Raw genomic sequence first — 21,783 nt, forward strand, 5'->3', positions numbered from 1 at the left:
ACAAAGGGACTTACAAGGAAATGAAATATGTCGATTAGGTTTAAGCCACCTTAACCATGTTTTAAGAGAGTGAGTACAAACACAGCAGCAGGGGTAAAGTGCACAGAGTCCTAAGACCAACAAAACCGAATTCAGCAAAAAAATGAAGGGAAAAGGGCAAAAAGGTTGGGGTGACCCTGCAAAGAGTGCCAAGCCCTACAGCTGCCAAATTAGAAACCCTCTTTGAGGTACTTTAGTTATCTTCAGGAAATTATCAACCAGATTCTTTGGTAGTGAGTTTGTAAATTGATCCAAGGAATCCCATGACACATGGTCTTATCTGTCTCAAATGGAAGCAACGCTGTCAGTTCAGAGACTTATAGACAACTATAGCTGTTTTTCTTCTCTATGTTCATCGTTTGGCTCCATTTGTGAGGAGTGGGCATCTGAAATCACCCTCATTGCATTAAACGTCTTTTGCACTGCAGAGAGTCCAGTATAGAGACCCATAATTGCTTCTCTTGACACCTCTTTGCGGCTCTGTCTCAAGTTTGAGTCAGAAAGGTCTCTGTGGTGCGGTATGAAATGCCAGCGCCAAACACATTAATTGTCTTGCTTGGTGCCTGGGGTTTAACATGAAATGAATATCGTCTTTGTTGTCTTCAGCGGCATGATTGCATTAATACTGAACTTTTTGGCTGCTTTAATGGTCACTTTGCAGTATGTCCCATTATCTAATTGAGAGAGCCTATTATGTACCAACTCAAGTGACGGTTGGGAGCTCTGTCCCAGACAAGTGTCAGTTTATTAGTCCATGTTACTGCGTAAGCTCCCTTGACCTCCAGTGGGCAGAGCAAACAGGGGAACTGTGATGCTGGTCCATCAGCAAAGGAAGTTGAAATAAGCTGGAAGAAGGGCTGAAAGAATTGGTGATACCAGTATTTGAAGCATTTCTCGGTGGCGGCTGAATGGCTTACTCGGGCCACATTAGTTGTTACAGAGGAAGACTCACATCAGATGGTGTCTGGGATACAAACTCTTTTGGAACAGGAGTGCTGAAGAAAAACAACACACAGCATGGGCTTGTATTTTTAGGATTTTGTTTTAAAAACATGAAGGCCATTTGACAGAAAGAGCCATCATGGTGGTGAAATGACATGCGAGAAGAAGCTAAACCCGATGTAAACGACCTTGAAAAATAAAAACAAACAATGAGTGATCTCTAAAGATGTCAAGTAAACCCAAATGTTCTCTTTAGAAACCAAAGACAGGTGTGAAAATACAGAAAAAGAGAACAGTATCCAGGGATCCTAGCTCAAATCCATAAAGAAGCAGAATCATATTTCCCACTGATTCTCTTTGTCACAGAGGAATAGAAAAACACCTTTTTCACTGTCAAATATGATATATAATGTCCATTAACATTTACCCACATAAAAAACACATTAGGCTAGAAAATATTAAAAAGAATTAACAAATCTTTACAATTTAAAATGTGGTCCAGGATCCAAATCATTGGGTGGAGATTGTTTGTTCTTTTAGAATATCCAAGAAAATACTTTGATCGAGAACAGCCTGTTCTACACAATGATATCGGAAGCCTATCACTGGCACTGCCTGAATATCGGTTAATAAAAATTACAAATGTTCATAACATTCCAGGAATAATGTAGGAACTGCCCCAGGGCAACAAACTTTTACCAAACAGCATAGGTTGTGTATTACCAAACAGCAGTTACTGCTGGACAGAACAAATCTTGAAGCAGTATTAATTACAGCTCTGGTACACTTCGCATTCTGCATGGCAACATGCTCAAGGGTGCTGGGTTTACACAATTGGGAGAACCTCAAGGCCTGTGTATTTGCATTAAGGTACACCTACAGCACCTTACTCTCAGAACAAAATATGTTGACATTATTATGAACTTACCTCGAGGTATGCTGACAGAGTCATGTAGATTTTCTCTCCATACGGTGTCACCCGGTTGAGAAGAAGAGAATTATGCAGTGAGCTGTCCCAGACTGCTTCAAAACGATAAAAAGTCCTGCAAGAAGCACAAAAACATAAATATTACACACCTTAAGACACAAACACCCATGCCACATCTAAAAGAACCAACAGGGCCATTCACTGGCAACAGTGTTAAGGGGAATCGTCTTATTTTAGGCTGAAAGTAATGAGTCAAGTAAGTTGGGAAGAAGAGAAATAAAGAACAAGTGGTGGACAAAAGAGGCAAGATGGGGTGGTGAGCACTGTGGAAAAGAGGTGACAGAGATCACGAGTGTTAGTGAATAACAGTACAGTAGAAAGGAGCAACTGCAGAGAAAGCAAGTGGTGCAGTAAGTGAACATTAAGAAGTGAATTAAAGTAGAAGATTCAGTGTACAAAGGATGGGATTGAGTGATAAATAGAATTCAATTGTTGATTTAAAAATAGCCTGTTTTCTCATGGGACTAAAAACCTACAAAGAAAAACAGACAAAATGCGAACAACAACAAAAGGCAAAAAGAGCAACAAAACAGGAAACGTTTAAGAACCCTTTTGAATGCAGAGTTGTGCAAGATCAAGGGGAAGGCCATTCCATAGATTGGGGCCTGGGAGATACAATGGGCATTCAATCATAGAGACTAGTCTAAATGTAGGTATTCTAATGAAGATTTTGGAGCTGCTGCTTGTTGGGAAGAGAGTATGATAAGAAGAAATGGCAAAAAGGAAGTAAGGAGTGAAGGTAGGAGAATATACATGAGGGATAAATGAAGTATGGGAGATGGAAGGCATGAGGGAAGGACAGAGTGGATGGTAAAACTAAAGAGAACATAAATAAGGAGGAGAGATGCTAGAAAAGCAGAGTGGTGGGACTAGAGCGCATGACAAGAAGGTAAAGGTTGAAAGGGGGCACACAAAACCAAAAAGGCAGACAATAAGATTTACCATAAAGTAGGAAACAGGGAGAAAATAGATAAAGGGAAACTGAAAAGTATGAGTACTACTTGTAAGAAGAGACAAGAATAGAAAGTGCCAAGTGTCACACCATGAGACAGGCCAGGTGGCACATATAGGGAGGATCCTGGTGGTACATTTTAGGAGAAGCCATGGAGGTAATTGTTAGAGGGTAGGGTGGTATATTATGCCAAAGACCAGAGTGGCATCTATTGAAAGGGGGGTGACGCTTGTTTAAAAAAAGGCCGAGATAGCATACTTTGGTAGAGACAAGACAGCACATACCAGACAGGCCTTAGAATTTGGTGAGTGAGGCAAAGATGGCACGTGTTAGAAGAAACTAGGATGGCGGCAGCGGTTAGAAGACCTCGGCGGAGGTGAGCTTGGCACCCCCCCCCACCGAGCGCCTTTGAAATTGCCGCACAGAGCCCGGCTCAGGAGATGGGGAGTGCGAGACCATTGCCGCGGTACCGGCTGCGTGCCTTGCCTGTCTGCCCGACGGCCTGCACCAAACTGCCTGACATCCGCCCGGGAGAGAGGCCTGTCAGAGGCCTTCTTGGCCGAAATAACCCGCAGGTGCCCCTGCGCTGCCCTAGTGCGGGCCCATCCTGGCGTAGCCCCGTGACCGTACGCCCCGTCTGACTGCCCCTTCATAGTGGCCCACGGACACTGCTGCATCCAGGTGAGGCCAGAGGCGAAGTGTAGTGGGTCCTGATTGCAACCACACCCAGGCTGTGTCCCTGCCCATCCCCCCTGGACTGCTCGATGATCACCCTAGGAGGACACCTACCGGAGACCTTCTCAGACTAATGCCGCCCTTGTGATGCCCCTGGGGGCACTGCTGAGGGGGGGAAATAGTAACACTGCCCAGTGACCACATGGACAGGAGGCCCGCTTCCTTGGTAGCACCGGCCGGCTGCTGCCCTTACATCGACCCTGTGAGGACCCTCTGTGAGGCACAGGCCCTGCGCCAGACCTGCAAGGAAAGCACACTGCTGCCCCTGGTAGCATCTCCTCGCGGTGGCCCCACACCTTACAGATTCGCCCCTCTGCACACAACTACAGTCGTCTCTGCGTGGAGGTTCTATTGCGGCCTTACCTGCTTGAACCGGCTGCGTCTGTCGCTGCACCAGAATGACGACTCCTGACCGCAGACCTGGTCCCACTGCCTGGCCACCCTCAAGAAGCAGCTTGAAGGGGGCCCTGCTGGACGACCTCTCCGGGGGTTCCCCGATTGGCACTGCCCACGGCGGGTTGAGACGCGGCTGGGGCCTTAGTGCAGTGGCTTGGCTGTCGTGGGACGGGGTCACTCTCCACTGGGCCTCTGGGGTTGAAGTAGGCTTGAGCCGGGTGCAAACGGCAAACCAGACTTGGATATTAGTACTTACATTGTGGCTGAGACCCATTAGCCATTAAAAGGGGAATGGCGACTACCCTCCTAGTACCTGCTCTCGCTACTGAGGAAATATAAGGAGGACAGGGGGGATGTCCGTGTGACACTTCGGACCCCTCGCAAGCTATCACATGGACCCTTGCTGCCCCTAGACACTGACGCTTTATGGAACACCTGCGACACGAAAATGACGCGTACTAACAGAGGCAAAGACGTCACAGCAACGACCTCCAAAGATACCACCGTGGCAGCAATGTGGGGCAAGACGGGCTCGCCATTCCTGCTGAAGTGACCCCGCAGGCCCGAGGAGACTCCCCTCCGGTAAGGTAAGCATTCATGGCCTCCTTCATGTCTGAGCTGAAGACCGAAATTGGCTCCCTGCACACTGAAGTCCACTCTTGTGTCCAGGAGCTACGGAAAGAGGTTACGGACCTGGGCGAGCGAGTGGACAGGCTGGAGAAGACAAGGGATGCCTGCACGGAGGATCAGAACAACTCTGGCAGCGCCTGGCCGCCCTGGAGGACCAAAATATAGGATTGCAGATGAAGCAGGAGGACCTGGAAAACTGAAGTCGCCGGAACAGTCTTCGCATCCTGGGGTTCCCCTGGGGGCCGAAGGGAAAGACATCATGACTTATGTGGCACGGCTACTCCACGAGGTCTGGGGGGATGAAGACGCCTCCCCGCCGGCTTTGGACCGGGCTCACCGGGTCTCCAGGCCCGCGGGCCGGCCGGGCCTCCTCCCAGACATTTTAACCAGAGTCCACTTCTTCATGGAAAAAGAGGCAATTCTTTGTGCGGCGAGAGCCACGCAGGGTTTCACGTATGATGGGAACAAGATACAAATTTTCCAGGACCTAGCGCCCAATACTTTGAGACGTCGTCGTGCTTTTAAACCTGTAACTGACAAGCTGGGGAGTTTCCTATCAGTGGGGGCACCTGTTCGCCCTGATATTTTCACGGGAATCCAAACGAAGAGTGATGAGGTCCTACCAAGAAGCAGCTCAACTACTCTGACTTCCTGCATCGCTGTCTGCTAGACCTACTCGTCCTCCGCCTCCTGAACGAGTGCCTGCAAAGCAGTCCTGGTCCACGGTGCGTCGGCACAGGCGCTCTCCACCCCTGGATGAACAAGCATCCTCACATGCTAAGCAGGACATTATCGAACACATCAAGTCCTTAGAAGGGGAGGAATCAGAGACAGGCCCGGGTTACCCAGTCCCTTGATGAACAGCTCATGTGCCCGAAAGAACCTTTGAGTCCTGTTTTAGGGATCACGGCTCACACTTGGTCTTGTTTAATGTCTGCCACTGCGCTATGGATCACACCTCACCTCCCACCTTGCAGTGTAGCTGGCGCCGGAGGTTCCCACCTGAAGGACCTCGAGTACAGTGGAAGACTTACCCCCATCTGTTCCTGAGAGAGTGACGTCTCTGGGTCCACCCAAACCCTAGGGTGCAGGATGGCTCACGAATGGAACAGAACACCGTGGTTGTTTATCTTTCTCTTTCCTCTTTTCCTGCTTACCTGTCTCTTCCTTTCTTCTTCTCTCTATCGTCCGGGTATGGCGGGCGAGAGACTGCAAGGCTATGGTGGGTCCCTGTTCCTAGGAAGGGTACACTCCTGGGCCTTCCTCCCCCTATTCTGATGAGTCATCTATGGTGGCGTGCTGGCGTAACCTGTGATCGGATACACTTAAGGCTCCACCTGACCCTTTGAAGCACACTAAAATCATGAAGAGAATTAGAGACCAAACCAGTTCTATTCCAGATTTCGTAGTATCTGAGACACTATGACCATTTTCAATTTTTTAAAAGAATTTGATGAAATACTAGATCAATATAATTCCCAGACCCAGGAGCAATTGGAATAACACACTCAGCCTTTTAATGGAAGCAGGACTTTCTTCAAAAACAAGAACTGCTCCTTTATCATGATATTTGAGGCAGTTAAGGGTAGAACGGGAGGATGGAACGAATAATAGAATGTCAGAATTGAGCAATGGGGAGAGCATTAACCAGCTAGCTAATCTGCAGGAACCACTGGCTTAGGATGATGAGACTCCAAAGAAGCAGAATGGCTGTCATTTGGCCTCCAAAGTGGGCAGTTTTGGACCTTTGAGGCCAACCACCCCCTGTAAAGGGGGATTGCCATAAAGTTGATTCTAAAAAAGAACAGGCACAGTGTAACAGCCTGATATTTACAGAAAAGGGAAGAAGTCAGAGTGTCTCAATAGAAGAGGACAAAACTATCTTGGAAGAGTAGCTCATTCTTTACACATCCTTTACGTTATGTTATGTTATGTTATAACAATTTATTATGCGCACAGCGACCCCAGCGAAGGAGCATCCCGGCGCAGAGACAACGGAGCATCATAACATAACAGGAAGACAGTACCACGGAGAAAAGGCTAAAACAAGAAAGTCTTAATGGCTCTACGGAAGGACAGCAGGTCCTCGAGCAGCCGAATTTCGACTGGAAGAGTATTCCAGACTAACGCTGCTTTCACCCTGAAAGAGCGACCTCCCATCCTGCTGAGCCTAAACCTAGGAACAACAGCAAGGGCCTGACCTTGAGACCGGAGGTTGCGGGCGGGGACATAAAAGGAAATGGATTTGGCCAGAATCTCAGGACCTATGCCTCTTAGAATTTTAAAGGTCAAACACAGGACCTTGAACAGAATACGCTTCCTGACCGGGAGCCAGTGCAGGGAGCGGAGGACATTGGTCACCGGGCAGAACCTAGGTAAGCCAACAATGGCTCTCGCCGCGGCGTTTTGCACCCGCTGCAGGCGGGTTAACTCAGCCTGGTTAGCCCCAACCAGCAGAGAGCTAACGTAGTCCAGACGAGAGATGATAGTTGCCTGGACTACAAGCTGTCTGGTAGGGGCATCGAAGAACCTAAGTACTGGCCTTAAACCTCTTAAGAGTCCAAAGCAGCAGGCTGCGATTTTTTTGGTATGCCCAATGAATGTGAGACCGGCGTCCAACCAGACCCCTAGATTCTTCACCTCCGACACCGGGGTCGGAGTGGGGCCCAGCTCCGAAGGCCACCACTGATCGCCCCAAAGCTCCACTCCCTTCCCGACAACCATGACCTCTGTTTTTGTGGCATTAAGCTGGAGGCAGTTGCCTGTCAGCCAGCTAGCCACCGCCTTCAGTCCAGACTGGAACCTGGGGGCGTCCTGTTCCGCGTCCCCGCTGAGAGTAACCGCCAGCTGTGTGTCGTCGGCATATGAGACCAAAGTTAGGCCCCACTGCCTTGCGACATCAGCCAGCGGTCTCACGTAAAGATTGAACAACGTGGGACTCAGCGAGGAACCCTGCGGAACCCCCAAGGCCAGCGGCTGGAACCTGGACTTGAAGGGAGGGATGGCAACACAGAAGGAGCGGTTGTCAAGGAAGGAGCGGAACCACTGCAGCGCCTGGCCCCCGATACCAATCTCCTCGAGCCGCTGGAGGAGGATGCTGTGTGATACAGTATCGAAGGCGGCGCTGAGATCTAACAAAATCAGCGCCGCCGTCTGACCAGCATCCAACCTCGCACGGAGATGTTCCACCATCACCAGTAAGGCAGTCTCCGTGCTGTGGCCAGCACGGAAGCCATTCTGTGTGGGGTCGAGGACGTTGGACGTGTAGACCATTCTCTGGAAGCGAGGGCGTGTAGACCATTCTCTGGAAGCTCATTTTTTTCAAGCGATAAATACAAAGGAATGTGATTTCTTTTTTTGATGCACCCCGGCCAAAAAAAAAAGAAAATGTGTTCCTTTTTCCTAATAGCTTTGGTGTGCATCTGAGTGTACTTATTGCACACGGTAAAGCCTTGCTTCAGTGGTATGAGGGTTGAAGACTGACAATTGCCATTTACAGTATGGCCACGTTCTAAAACCTAAATTCCTTGTTGAGCACAAATATATCATCGGGAAAACTTTTTATGAAAGCAATTGAGAAGTTATTAAAATATATGATATGGCATGCCAAGCCCAAGATTGCAACGGTGGTGTGACTCCTGAGCTCAGACTGTAGCACGGAGGAAAAGAGCCCCTGCCAACCAGAGATACAGCGATCAGGCCCCCTCATGACATTCTGCACAGGTGGAGGGGGCTCCGGTGTGGTGGGGACACGCCGGTAGTGCGGCCACTTATAGATGCAGTAGAATGAGGTATCCCCATGGCAGTGAGCGGCAGACACGAGGAGTTGCAGTCAAGGCTGCAGAACAGAGGTTCCCCTACCAGCAACGGACGGAGATAACCGGGGGCCTGGCCTAGAAAGGCTGGTGGCGACTCAGGATTGTGGTGAAGGGCAGGAACTGAGATTGGCTGTTGCCTGCCACCATTTTGAGGTAAGGCAATGCTGCGGGTCGCTCATCCACTCGTAGGCCAAAGGGCTGAAGCCCACTGCTGGAGGCCTGGAGAAGATCGCAGACAAGAGCATGCTATCCCTGTGACCCCGAGAGGCAGGGAGTCAAAAAACATGGACGGTTGGCCGGGGCGCCACACGCTAGGGGGCATTTGGTGGTCAAGGGCCTATGGTGGTCAAAGGCGTAGTTGCGGGGTTTGAGCGAGTGGGTGAGAAGTCCCTCGGATTGTGTCGGACCATTGGTTATTAAGGTGGCCAGGAGAAGGCCTCAGCCACCCTTTGTCGTTGAATCCAACCCTTCTGCTGAGCTGGTGACAATGTGAAAAGACGGACACCTGAAGGCTGTTAGGTGCAGTAGGGACCCTGGCGACAGGGTCCGGAGAAGCATTTGGGGTGCTGAGATGCAAGACTCGAGCCATGACCCAAATGCAACAGCACAAATAAGAAGCTCCTTCTTGGCTCCACCAGTAAACACAAAGGGGATGGCGTGAAGATTCCAAAGCCAGGCGCAGGGGAATGTCTGGGCCTGGCCCAAGGACACAGTCAAGGACGACGACAAACTCACAAAGAGCTTCATGACCAAGATGTTTGCAGACCTCATGAAAGAAATAGGGTAGTTGAAGACAGACTTGAAAAGAGGCCTTCCAGAGGTCCTTGTGGACCTCGACGAGCTGGGACACGGAGTCAATTCTTTGAAATCGGCCCAAGATGAACGATGCCTAGATCTCGAGGAATACCGGGCCCAGTTGTTTTCTATACAGGACCAGATTATCCAATTACAGGAAAACCAAGAGGACCTGGACAACAGGTCCTGTTGCGCCAATCTCCTCATCCAAGGGGTCCAGCAGGGCAAAGACGCTAAACAATATATTCAAGGCCTTGCAGAGATGCTCCTGGAGGAGCATGGACTGGATCCCCCTGTACGGATTGCGGCCACAGAGCAGGCCCTCCAACCTGAACCACACGATCTGGCCAGGACATTTTTATACGCTTTGAACATTATACAGACAAGGAAGCCTGCTGATAGCGGCCAGTAGTGGGCGTCCCCATAAGATACAATGGGGATTCCATCCAGATATTTCAGGATGTGTCCGCAATCACCCTAGCTAAGCGATGAGCTTTCCGCACGGTTACTACCTTTCTCAGGGAACAACAAACATGATACAGGTTGGAGGATCCCTTCTTCCTGCAGCAAGAATTGGGTGACTAAATTGCTTAGCGGAACCTGCCAAATCCTTGTAATCCAACATTCAGAGTACAACCAAGACAGCCAGGGTGGATCACCCGAAAACTCCCAGCCCAAAATAGACAAGAGTAACAGTAGTTCATAATGGGGATCGCTGAACAGAGAAGATCACCTGGCCAGGCATAGATCGGTGCACGAACACGTACAGAGAGTGAGCAGGGGATCCCTGGCCTCTGACGCATCTGTGGTACGCTACGCAGAATGGCAGCCAAGAATCAGAGGGGTTCCCTTCAGCACTTGGGACCAAGCAATCACCAATGATACCTTCACGCAGGTAACAGACTCCACGGCAGATGACCGCCTATGATAAGCACTACACACCTGGCTTGGACCTGCACCATGGGGAGTATTCACACCTCAGGAGCAGACAGAGGCCTTACGCGCCAGACTTCAGTTGGGTAAACCCACTCCTCCCTGGACCAGGAGAGTGCCAAGATGTGGACACCCTTGGCAGGGGCGCGTTCTTGTTAACCAGTTTGTTTGCTTTCATTTCATTGTTTGGGTATTGGTTGGGGGGGGGGGGAGGAGTGTTCCACAGGTCACTGGCACGACGAGAGAAGCCACGCAGTCAAAATGTACCCATGCTGACGCTTAAAATATACGTAACCACATATAATGTACGTGGCCTCAACAACCTTCAAAAAAGGAAAGCTATACTGCAAGAACTTAGCAACTTCCCTACGGACATAGCCTTACTCCAGAAGACACATCTTTTGTGCAGCGACTAGGGGCAGATACGGATTAAGCTCTTACTGTTGCAATACTATGCATCCTGGGAGAAAAAGACAGGTGGAGTGGGGTTATAGGTCCACTCAAATTGTCTGCTGGTGGTGGGATCTGACCAGCCGCACAATGGTTGGCCCTCATTGGTACGCTCTGGGTGTCCTCGGTGCACTATCCTAACCAGGGACAGGAACGAATCCTGCCATACACACAGTGACAGCATTGTCTCCAGTACCAATCATCATAGTGCAGGATTTTAACCTAGTCTTAGATCCTAGGGTGGAAACGAATGGCACAAGCCGAGCGGTGACAGTGGCGTTGTCCACGGCTAGTAGGTCCCTGATCGAGTCGGTCGGTCTGATAGATTGTAGCGATATAGGCACCCCATGGGGAGAAATCACTCAATTTTCTGGGGCACACAAAACATATGCGTGACTGGACTATTTGGGCAAATGACTGCTTCCTAGCCTGACAAAAGCGGAACAGAAGCAGATTACCTGGTCTGATTATGGCCCTGTGACAGGCTTCCTACTGGTTTCTCAGCCAGAACCACTGAGGTTGGCAGACTGCAAGACTCCCTTATTTCTGACCCTGTCATGTTGAACAACATCAATTACCGCATAAAGAAATATATAAAACTGAATGATATGGGGGAAACAACAGTGACAACACAGTGGAACGCGCTGAAATCAGTAGTGCGAGGACATCTTATAGAGGTGGCATCCAAAAAATAATAATTACTGAGGAGCTACACCAGCATCCCCTGACTGAATTGAAATCCCTGGAGGGTGAGCACAAGCACACGCATTCGACAGAAGATCTACACGACAGTCCTAATTACCTGGGGCCAGCTCCGGTAGCTAGAGATGAAGAGTGCAACCTGGTGTCTGGAGAGGCTTGACAATAGGTACTAGCAATGGGCAAACTCCTGGCCAATCTACTGCGAGCCAAACAAATGAACATCCCCATATCTGAAATTCGGAGCCTGGATCGGTGACTCTACACACTAGATCAGGTTATGGCAGAATGCTTTATGGCCTATTACAAGGGCCACTACTCACGACATCAGACTGACCCCCAAGCATGGACAGCATATTTAGATTGGTTGACCTCCCCACGCTTCCTCAGGAGAATAGAGGCATGCTAGAGAAACCACTAATGAAAGAAGAGATTCTTGGGCGATAGTGAAACTTAAGTGAGCAAAGGCACCGGGTCAGATGGCTGCACAGCCTCTTTTTATAAATGCTTTGCGCCTAGGCTCCTGCCTCTCTTATATAATGTGTACCTGGAAATGATACAGACTGGATGGGTCACCCCTTTCATGACGGAATCTACAATATTTCTTATCTAAAAGTAGAGCAAGGACCCCAGTAAGTGTTGTTCGTACCGCCCGATATCCCTCCTGAATGTCGACGTGAAACTCTTCACTAAAATGGCCTCTCTTCGCCTACAGTCGGTAATGGTGAACCGTATCCTCCCAGATCAAGTAGAGTTTATTCTGGGGCGCCAAACTAGTGATAACACTAAAACTGCGCTACACTTAAGTGACAGTTAAGACAGGGACCAAACACTCTATCCTATCCTCCCTGGATGCAGAGAAAGCCTACGACCAGGTGGATGGGGATTTTTTGGGCGATGTTATCTACGGCTCGGGCTTTGGGGAATGCTTTAGCAGATGTCTACTAGCGCGACATGGATGCCCCAGGGCGGGCATTCGAATAAACGGGTTGCTGTCAGGGTGGCTCTCCATCACTCATGGCACGCGACAGGGCTGACAACTTTCATTGCTTCTTTTTGTGACAACGCTGGAGCCTCTGGCTCAGAAGATTAGGCAGCACGCCCAGATCCAGGGGATTTGGTTTGGAACACAGAACATTAAGTTGACTATGTTTCCAGATGACATTCTGGTCTCCCTTACGTACCCCAGACGCTCGCTTCCAGCATGACAGCATTCACTGATTATCAGGCAGTATCTAGGTGTAAAATGAATCTCACGAAATCGGAGATCCTGAAAATATAGGTACCTGCATACCAGATGGTAGAGCTTCAGAGCTCCATCCCGATAAGATGGGCTACTTCACATATACAATACCTGGGTATTGTTCTGGCGCCCACACTGAGCCAGATGAACGACATCAAACTCCAGAGACTCAAAAGATTTGTTTAAGCGGATCTCAATAGTTAGTAACATAAATCACTATCGCTCCTGGGCCGAATAGTAGTGCTCAAAATGTCGATCTTCCCCAAGATTCTCTACCTCCTTCAAACTTTGGTGCTCTTGATCCCTAGAGACTACATCACGGTCCTGCAGGAGGCCTGCCAGACTTCTATTTGGCAGGGAAAGAAAGCAGGAGTGGCAGGACATCAGAGTTTCCTCCAACCCAGGGACTGGGGCCCCCCAACCTTGACTACTATTACCCGGCCTCCCATCTCCATTATATCTACCACTGGACCCGCAGAAAGACTGACAAAGGGTGGTGTAGATGAACTATACGATGATGGCGGGGCAAATGTGGGAGGTGCCATGGAGCAGGAAGACCCAGAGAACCCAAACACTTTATAATTCACAGGTATTAAGGGTGACGTTGTAGATCTAGAATAGATGGGAAGTATGCAGGGGCTCACATCCTTTCCCTTGTGGGGACAAGACGTTATACAGTTGTGATAATAAATGGATAGAAAGCTTGTGGTGGCTGTGGGGATGGAGAAACTAGCTAAAGGGGTGAGGGGGGAATGGAAGGACTTAAGCGAACAATGGAGGTCCCTGCTGAACAACTTTCAGCCATACTTCCGAGAACTAGATTATCTCTATCAAAGTATATTGCCCCCTATTTCTATTAATTTGGCTCTTTTAAGTGTCTTACATCTAAACAGAGGTACACACGGAGCCTGTGTGAAAACCACTTAGATTATGGAGTGGCATATGTGGTAGTTTCTTTCCTAAAAAAAGGAAAAAATAATTGTGTTGGAGGTTGGTGTTAAGATTTCTAGCATTCATGCTCGCTCCATCAAATATTACTCATTTAACAGAAGCCCAAACTTGATATCATAGATCTACGTTATATTACATGATTTGCACAGTGTCATGTCCCTTGCAAGGGGGTAATCACTCACATTAGCAATACGGCGAGTGATGGAGCCTAATCTAGGAAGTCACAGCCACACACACTGTATTATATTCTTAGGGGATATCTCATTTTAACCTTGTTCACTTCGTAGAACCTCACTGTAGTGCTGGATGCACTGGTATTTGAACAAATGTTTTTGAAACCTTGTTTGGGTCATTGCATTGTAATAATTATTGTTATATGTCTTTATAAAGGTTTTTTAACTTTTTATATTCAGAACACTTGTGGGAGGTAGTATTTTCTGTTTAGACCTGAAGGTGGCAACTAACTGCACATGCTACCGAAATGTGTTGACGTACCATGTACAGTAAATCTGTTCAACCTTACAATACAATAGATTATTCTTATTATGCTACATCATGTATCCTGTTTAATGATTATAACAGATTGGTATAATTTGTATAGTCATATGTGTATTGTCTTGTTTCTATCTTCGTATTTTTGAAGCTCTTAAGTTTTAATTCTTTTATATTCTGTGCGCCATAATGTGGGGACATAATTCTATGCTTTGAATTTATGTTAAATTTAGTGTTTTTAACTTTCTACATGTTGATAAAATCATCAGCTGAATGGTGACATATTTTATGTGTTTGATTTGTAAACCTGGTACAGTGTTGACAAGCATGTGATTAAAGCTCTGTGCATTGTGATACTTATGCGGTACTGGTTGTAGATGTCTGGTTGGACTGTAAGCTTGATGGTTGCTTAATATATGGTTGATGAGTATAAGATTGTGGATTATTGACCTCTCAAGGAGAGATTTTATTTTACGGTCTAAAACGTTGGGTTCTCGTTTTTTTGGCATTGGCACACAAAAATCGTACATTATCATTTTCAATTTAGGAATTTCGTTATAGAGTAACTATAGAGGTGTACCCTTGTGCCAGTCCTTTCAAAGGGTATCACTGAATATTACCCTGGGTAAGCATACCTCCAGGTTAATGCACACTGCAAGTTACTACTTGTGTAACGATATATCTGTACTAACTAATATCTCTTACAGATATATCGTTACACAAGTAGTAACTTGTGCATCTGAAAGAGACACGCTAGTGATAGATTCCTTACCTTAGAATAGATACCCCAGCAATACCAACCCCGGTGGTGGGTCTGCGAACCAATAATCATACCAGAAAGTCCTGGAGGACGGAACGGCCAAAGAAGCCATCCCTCCCGACTTGACTGTCCAGGCAATAGTGTCTTGCAAACGTGTGCAGCGAGGCCCACGTAGCTGCCTGGCAAATGTCCTGCAAGGGCACTCCCCGGCCCAGGGCAGTTGTAGTCCCCGTGGCCCGAGTGGAATGAGCCCGCAATCCAACAGGGGGCTCCTTTTTAGCCAAGGAGTAACATGCCTGGATACACAAGATGATCCACCGGGAGATGGTCCGCTTGTGCACCGCCTTTCCCTTCTTAGCGCCCACGTAACCAACAAAGAGTTGGTCATCCACCCGGAACTGGCGTGTGCGATCCAGATAGTAAGAGAGCGCACATTTTGGGTCCAGACGGTGGAGCCGCTCTTCCTCTTTAGAGGGATGCGGTTGTAGGAAGGTGGATACCCGACTATGGTTGCCCCCAACTTTTTGCCTAGTGTTTAGCTGGTTTTCTACCTAGTTGGCCTGGGGCCCTGCTATTCAGGACCCCAGACTAATTGCTCTCTCTGTAAAATGGACTCCATGTACCTTAGGTACCTACCTAAGTGGATGCTGGGTCACCTTATCAGCCCCTGTACTGTCCCCTTAGGTACCCAGGGCATAGGTGTACCCAGGGCCTACCAAGGGCTGCAGCATGTATTATGCCACCCCTGGCTGGCCATCCAAACTGACACAACTGGCTGCTAAGACAGCTGGGGCAAGGTGGTGTAATCACCCTTTGCTGTAGATATAGTATACCTATATCTAACCCCAAAATGGACACATATACTCCTATAAGTCACTCCTATGGCAGGCCTTATCAATCCTGAAGGCAAAGTGCTTGGAATTATGTGAGATGGTGCTCGAGCTGAGCCGGACTACAGCTTTCGGAACCAAGTCCTTTAGCTGTTTCCATGATAACGCTATACCATATACTCTTAAGTGCATTATAATCCTCGCGGTTATTGCTAACTTTGGTATAGCATTATCAAAACATGTCGAGTAAGGTGTCATACGAATTGGAATACTACCCCCTCGCCAGTTCTGGCGACGGGGGTAGCATTCCACCCTTTTAGAGGGACACGACATGTATGTAACTGTGAACCCCGGTTAAAGTTAAACGAAGCCTCAGCATCACAAAATGGATGCTGCCACCACAGACACGAGTCTGACACGAGTCTGCACCACCCCAGACAGGATTTTGTGTATTGAGGTAGGCCAAGCTGAAAGGAATGAGACATGCCTGGGGCACACAAGGTATCCCTGTGCATACCCCGGTTCAAACCAGTTGCTGGGGCACTCCAGCCCCAGCTCTGGCACGAAACCGGACAAAGGATAGGGGTGTAACCACCCCCCTTCCTGGTCACACCGATGGGAGGGACCTAGTCACCAGTACAGCCCCCTTTAGCAGGATAAGGTAGGAGCTGGTCCCATTCCAAATTAATTATCCTGAACAACTTTACAAGAAGAAACTCTGGACTTCGAAGTTCTGCTCCACAGCAGACTGAAGAATCTCCCTTGTGGGCAAGGAGTGTCCACCCTGCAACTGCAGGCACCATCAAGCGTCCTAGCGGTTCACTTTGTCGTCCTTCCTGCCGGAACCAGACCTCAGAGCCCGACGAGACCCGGATTCCCAGACCTCTACGACCTCTACCCACATCTGCAGCACAGCTGAGACCCGTGGGTGCGACGAAACACGTGGGACCGGCCATCTTGAAGAAACTGCACTTCGCGTCCAGCACGACTTCAGAGGCATCCTCGAGTAAGTGCTTTGGGGATTGAGAAGCCCCAGCCCCGAGCAGCTCCTGCACCGAAGACCAGCCCTCAAGCATCCACGAGATCTGCGTGGGGCCCTTTTGCTTGGTTGCTGCTCGACGCGTTGTCTGGTCACTTGCCGGCTGGCTAGTGGCCTCCTAGACGACGATCCACGAAATCTACACCGCTGGTCTGGTTGCTCCAGACTGGCCCTTGCTCCCTTCCAAAAGAGGAGCACCCCGGACCCTCCTGGTCCGCACCAGACGTCGTTTCCACTCACCGCGTGGGTTGCCTTTGCCAAGGCCCGTTGACTCCAAATCCGGATCCGACACCGCTGACAGCGAGAGCCTGCGTGGGACAGCTCGTGCCTCCATCCTGGTCGTCGAAGACACCTCCTGGACCACGTGGCTGCAGAGACAAGCGTCCACTCTTCACCTGTTCGCGCCGACAGCATCTGGTTCCTTCCTGGTTCCACACCGGTCACTGGCTAGTGACTTTGAACACTGTCCCCTATGCTTTCAGGCCCTCTTCTTCCTCGATCCACCCTTGGATCGCACCGGACATCTTCCTCCTGGTCGCCTGCAGCATCTTTCTTCAAGGCTCCATTGACTTCAACGCAGAAAACCGACACACTTTCACACCTATGCACCCGCAGCCCGTGGGTGAGGTACCGAGAGCATTTCGGTGCTCATAGGTAGATTGACTCTCCTAGTGTCCAGATATCCAGTCATTTTAGTCCTAACTAGTCGGAACTGTCTGTTACTTACCTTTTTGTAATTTGTTCTGCCCATTGACTTTGTTCCGCATCTCGCGTGTGAGTTCACACTCTGCACACGCGTCCCGTGGGCCTCCTGCTACTTACCCAAGGTTAGGGTAGTGTAGTCCCAGCGATCCTACAGCCTCTGGGCATCTTCATTTCCTCTATCGATTTCCTTATACCATTTACTTAGTATATGGTTTGTCGTGCCCCTAGGGCACCATTGTAATTCGTGCAACTTATTGTGTTTTTTCTTAAAGAGATTGTTATGTGCTTAGCCTTCTGATCTCATAAAGAGTTCAGAGGTGTTTGTTAGTAATAAATATATTGTTTATTTTCATAACAACCTGTGTGGTGTCCTTTCATCTGGTATTCAAGGGGTTATATGTGGTAAAACAGCTGGCTTCACATGCCAAAAGAGTTTAGCCTAAGACTGCTCTGTCCATGCTACCATTAGGATAGCTGGTCTATAAGGTTGACTTACAACCAATCACCATAAGGGTTGTTTGGACTGATACAAGGTGATCACTAGAACTAGTGAGCATCATACATCAGGCCAAACTCTCACAGCGGTGGCGGAAAGAAGGTAGGCAAGGTGATAGACTGCCCGATGTGGAAGGCCGTGACAACCTTGGGCAGGAAAGATGGCCTAGTCCGCAACACAACCTTGTCCGGATGGACAGAAAGGAAAGGGGGTTTAGATGAAAGAGCCTGGAGCTCACTCACTCTCCTGGCAGAGGTGATGGCAACCAGGAAAGCAGTCTTCAGAGTAAGAAGGCGGAGAGGACAGTTGTGAAGTGGCTCAAAGGGAGCACACATCAGGGATGTAAGAACAAGGTTCAAGTCCCCCTGAGGCATCACAAACGGAACGGGAGGGAATGTGTGTGTGATGCCCTTCAGAAAGCGATTTACAATAGGGGACTTGAACAAAGAAGGTTGATCAGGCAGCCTTAGAAAGGCTGAAAGGGCAGAAAGGTAGCCCTTGATAGTGCCCAGAGCAGAGCCCTGCTGGGCAAGAGAAAGAAAGAAGAGAAGAACCTCAGAAAGAGGGGCAGAAAGTGGATCCACAGCCTTTGCTGTGCACCATGCCACAAATTTATTCCACCTGCAGGCGTACACCGATTTTGTGGAGGGACGCCTGGCTGCCAGAATGACATTACAGACTTCAGGAGGCAAGTCAAATGGCCTCAACTGTCGACGCTCAATCTCCAAGCATGGAGGTGGAGACTGGACAGGTTCGGGTGGAGGACCGTCCCCTGCTGCTGCGACAGAAGGTCCTCCTGAAGAGGCAGACGAACCAGGGGATCGACTGACATACTGAGTAGCTCTGGATACCAGTACCTTCGTGCCCAGTCCGGAGCCACAAGGATGACTTGGGCCCGGTCGCGCTTGATCTTCTTCAGCACTCTGGGCAGAAGTGGTATAGGGGGAAAGGCGTACAACAGACCGCAACTCCACTCGCGACGAAAAGAGTCTCTGAGCGAGTGCCGCCTTGGAAATTCCAACGCGCAGAACTGATGACATTGCGCGTTCTCTTCTGTGGCGAATAGATCTAACCAAGGCTCTCCCCACTGCTGAAAGAGGCCTTGCGCCACATCCGAGTTCAGACGCCATTTGTGATCCATCATGCACCGACGGCTGAGCTCGTCCGCCCTGGCGTTCAGCGAACCTGCCAGGTGTTGAACCACCAGGGTCACGCCCTGATGTTCCAGCCACTGCCAGAGGCGCAGAGCCTCCTGGCAAAGGGTCCACGACCCCACCCCGCCCTGTTTGTTGCAGTACCACATGGCGGTGGTGTTGTCCGTGAACACCTGCACTACACTCCCCCGAACAGAGGGGAGGAATGCCTTCAGTGCTAGACGAATCGCCAACAGCTCCAAAAGGTTGATATGGAGCCGGGACTCCGCCGGAGACCAGATGCCTCTGATCTCCGCCTCGCCCATGTGGCCTCCCCAGCCCTGGAGGGACGCGTCCGTCACAACTACGTGCTCCGGTTGGGGAAGGGAGAGGGATCTGCCGCTGACCCAATCGCAGTCCGTGAGCCACAACTGCAGCTGTCTCGCAGTGCCCTCGGAGATCAGGACATGGTCGGAGAGGTTGCCCTGATGCTGGGCCCACTGAAACTTCAGGTCCCACTGCAGAGCCCGCAGAAGGATGCAGGAGGCCATCAGCCCCAGAAGCCGCAGCGTCAACCTGACCGATATCCGGGATAAAGGCTGAAAGAGTGGAATCAGAGCCTGAATATCCCGAACCCGCTGTTCGGTGGATAAACCCGAAACTGCGCCGAGTCGAGAACCGCTCCGATGAAGAGGAGCTTCTGAGAGGGGCACAGGTGTGACTTCAGCACATTGATGGAGAACCCCAGCTGGTGCAGGAGGTCTGCCGTTGTCTGGAGGCGGCTGATGACTGTCTGGGGCGAGCCCGCCTTCAACAACCAGTCGTCGAGGTAGGGGAAGACTGAAACCCCTAACCTGCGCAGATGAGCTGCGACCACCGCCATCACCTTTGTGAACACCCGTGGGGCGCTGGTAAGGCCGAAGGGGAGCACGGTAAACTGAAAGTGCTCCTGGCCAACCGTGAACTGCAGGTAGCGCCGGTGGGCCGGCAGGACGGGGATGTGGAAGTAAGCGTCCTGCAAGTCCAACGCTACCATCCAGTCTCCTGGGTCAAGGACAGCCAAGACCTGAGCCAGTGTCAGCATTTTGAACTTCTCCTTCCGGAGGAAGCCGTTGACGTCCCGGAGGTCCAAGATAGAGCGTAGGCCCCCTTTGCCCTTCTTGGGTACCAGAAAGTAGTGGGAGTAACAACCACACCCTACTTCTGGCCCAGGAACGCGCTCGATGGCCCCCTTGGCCAAGAGGGCCGTAACTTCCTCCTGCAGAAGTCGCAAATGATTCCCCCGATACATGGTTGTTCTGCGGTGGCATGGCTGGAGGAGTCGCCTCGAAGGGGAGGGAGTAGCCCCTTCAGACGATTTGCAGCAACCACCTGTCCGACGTGACAGTGCGCCAGTGGAGGAGGTGATGGCAAACCCTGCCCCCCACTGGCGACACATGGGCCTGAAAGCACTGACTAGGAGGGTTTTGAGGCGGATGCTGCGGGGGAAGATGTGGACTGTCCTCGCCGTTGTCCCCGATTGCCGCCACGGCGGTTTCCACGGCCGCCACCGCGTTGGGTATTACTCTGCGGTGCGTGGCTGGCAGCACGTGTGGGTACACCCCTTCCTTGGCCACGAAAGGAGTGAAAGGCACCCAATTGCTGGCGCGGGGCCGAGAGGCCCAAGGACTTGGCCGTAGCCCTGGAGTCCTTAAAGCGCTCAAGCGCATGGTCTGCCTTGTCGCCAAAAAGGCGACGGCCATCAAACGGCATGTCCAGGAGTGTGTTCTGGACATCAGCCGAGAAGTTGGCGGGCCTCAACCAGGCGTGGCAACGAATCGCCACCGTCGTTGCAATCGCTCTGCCCAGTGAGTCGGTGGTATCCAGTCCACACCGGATAGAATAACGTGCCGCATCTCGGCCTTCCACAAGGGCTTGGCCGAGTTTAGCTCGTACCTCCAACGGGCATTCTGGCCGCACGTCCGCGACCGTATCCCACAGAGAGTGGGTGTAACGGCCCAAGAGGCATGCGGTGTTGGAAGACCGCAGTCCCAGACTCAGGGAGGAGAACACCTTCTTGCCGTATTGCTCATACCTCTTGGATTCCCTGTCAGGCGGAGCCGACGGGAATGCGGTCTGGGAATTGGAGGCCTGGATCACCAGGCTCTCAGGGGTGGGGTGGGTGGACAGGAAACAAGGGTCGCCCGGGGCCGGGCGGTGACGTCTGGCCACGTTCCTATCTACAGGCGAACCTGTAGCGGGCCTGGACCAAGTGCCCAAAAGAACGTCGGTCAAGGCCTCATTAAACGGCAGCAGAGGCTCAGCCGAGCTTGACTGCGGTTTAAGGACCTCAGTGAGGAGGTTTGTCCTCACGGCCGCGACGGGGAGTTCAAGGTCCAAGGCCACCAACATAGCATCATGGTCTTAGTAATTTAGGATCCATGCCACCATGGTCATGGGCAGCACCCATGGGGGTAGGCACAGCAGAGGGACTTTGTACGCTCGCTCGATCACAAAATGAGGAGGGAGTATTTTGGGGGCTATGTTCTTTTTCAGTCAGTTCTCCGAGACAGTTGCAGGATCATCTCCTTCTGTCCCTTCAGGCAGATCAAAAATGCTGATATTACGGTGCAAAAAACCCTTGGGCATCTTCTAGTCTGTTTTCAACAATCCAAAACTGCTATAGATTTGATTGCACCTGTTTGGATAGGTCTTGCGGACAAGTACGAAATTCATTAAAAGCCAGAGTGTTCGCATTGATCCTTTCTGAAAGTTTAT

The 21,783-nt window shown here is 50.3% G+C and overlaps 1 protein-coding gene across 4 annotated transcripts in view; it reads right to left on the reverse strand.

The window, feature by feature from the left end:
* The window catches only part of KIF1B (kinesin family member 1B), a 1,137,443-nt gene that overhangs the window by 232,113 nt on the left and 883,547 nt on the right, over window positions 1-21,783 (reverse strand). For all 4 annotated transcript variants that reach the window (XM_078642264.1, XM_078642262.1, XM_078642263.1 and 1 more), the window contains one exon: window positions 1,910-2,024. In XM_078642264.1, coding sequence (XP_078498390.1) covers window positions 1,910-2,024 — 115 coding nt within the window. The remainder of the gene's footprint in view (window positions 1-1,909; window positions 2,025-21,783) is intronic.

The sequence above is a fragment of the Lissotriton helveticus genome, chromosome 5_1 (genome assembly GCF_964261635.1).
Source record: "Lissotriton helveticus chromosome 5_1, aLisHel1.1, whole genome shotgun sequence".
NCBI classification, from domain to species: domain Eukaryota; kingdom Metazoa; phylum Chordata; class Amphibia; order Caudata; family Salamandridae; genus Lissotriton; species Lissotriton helveticus.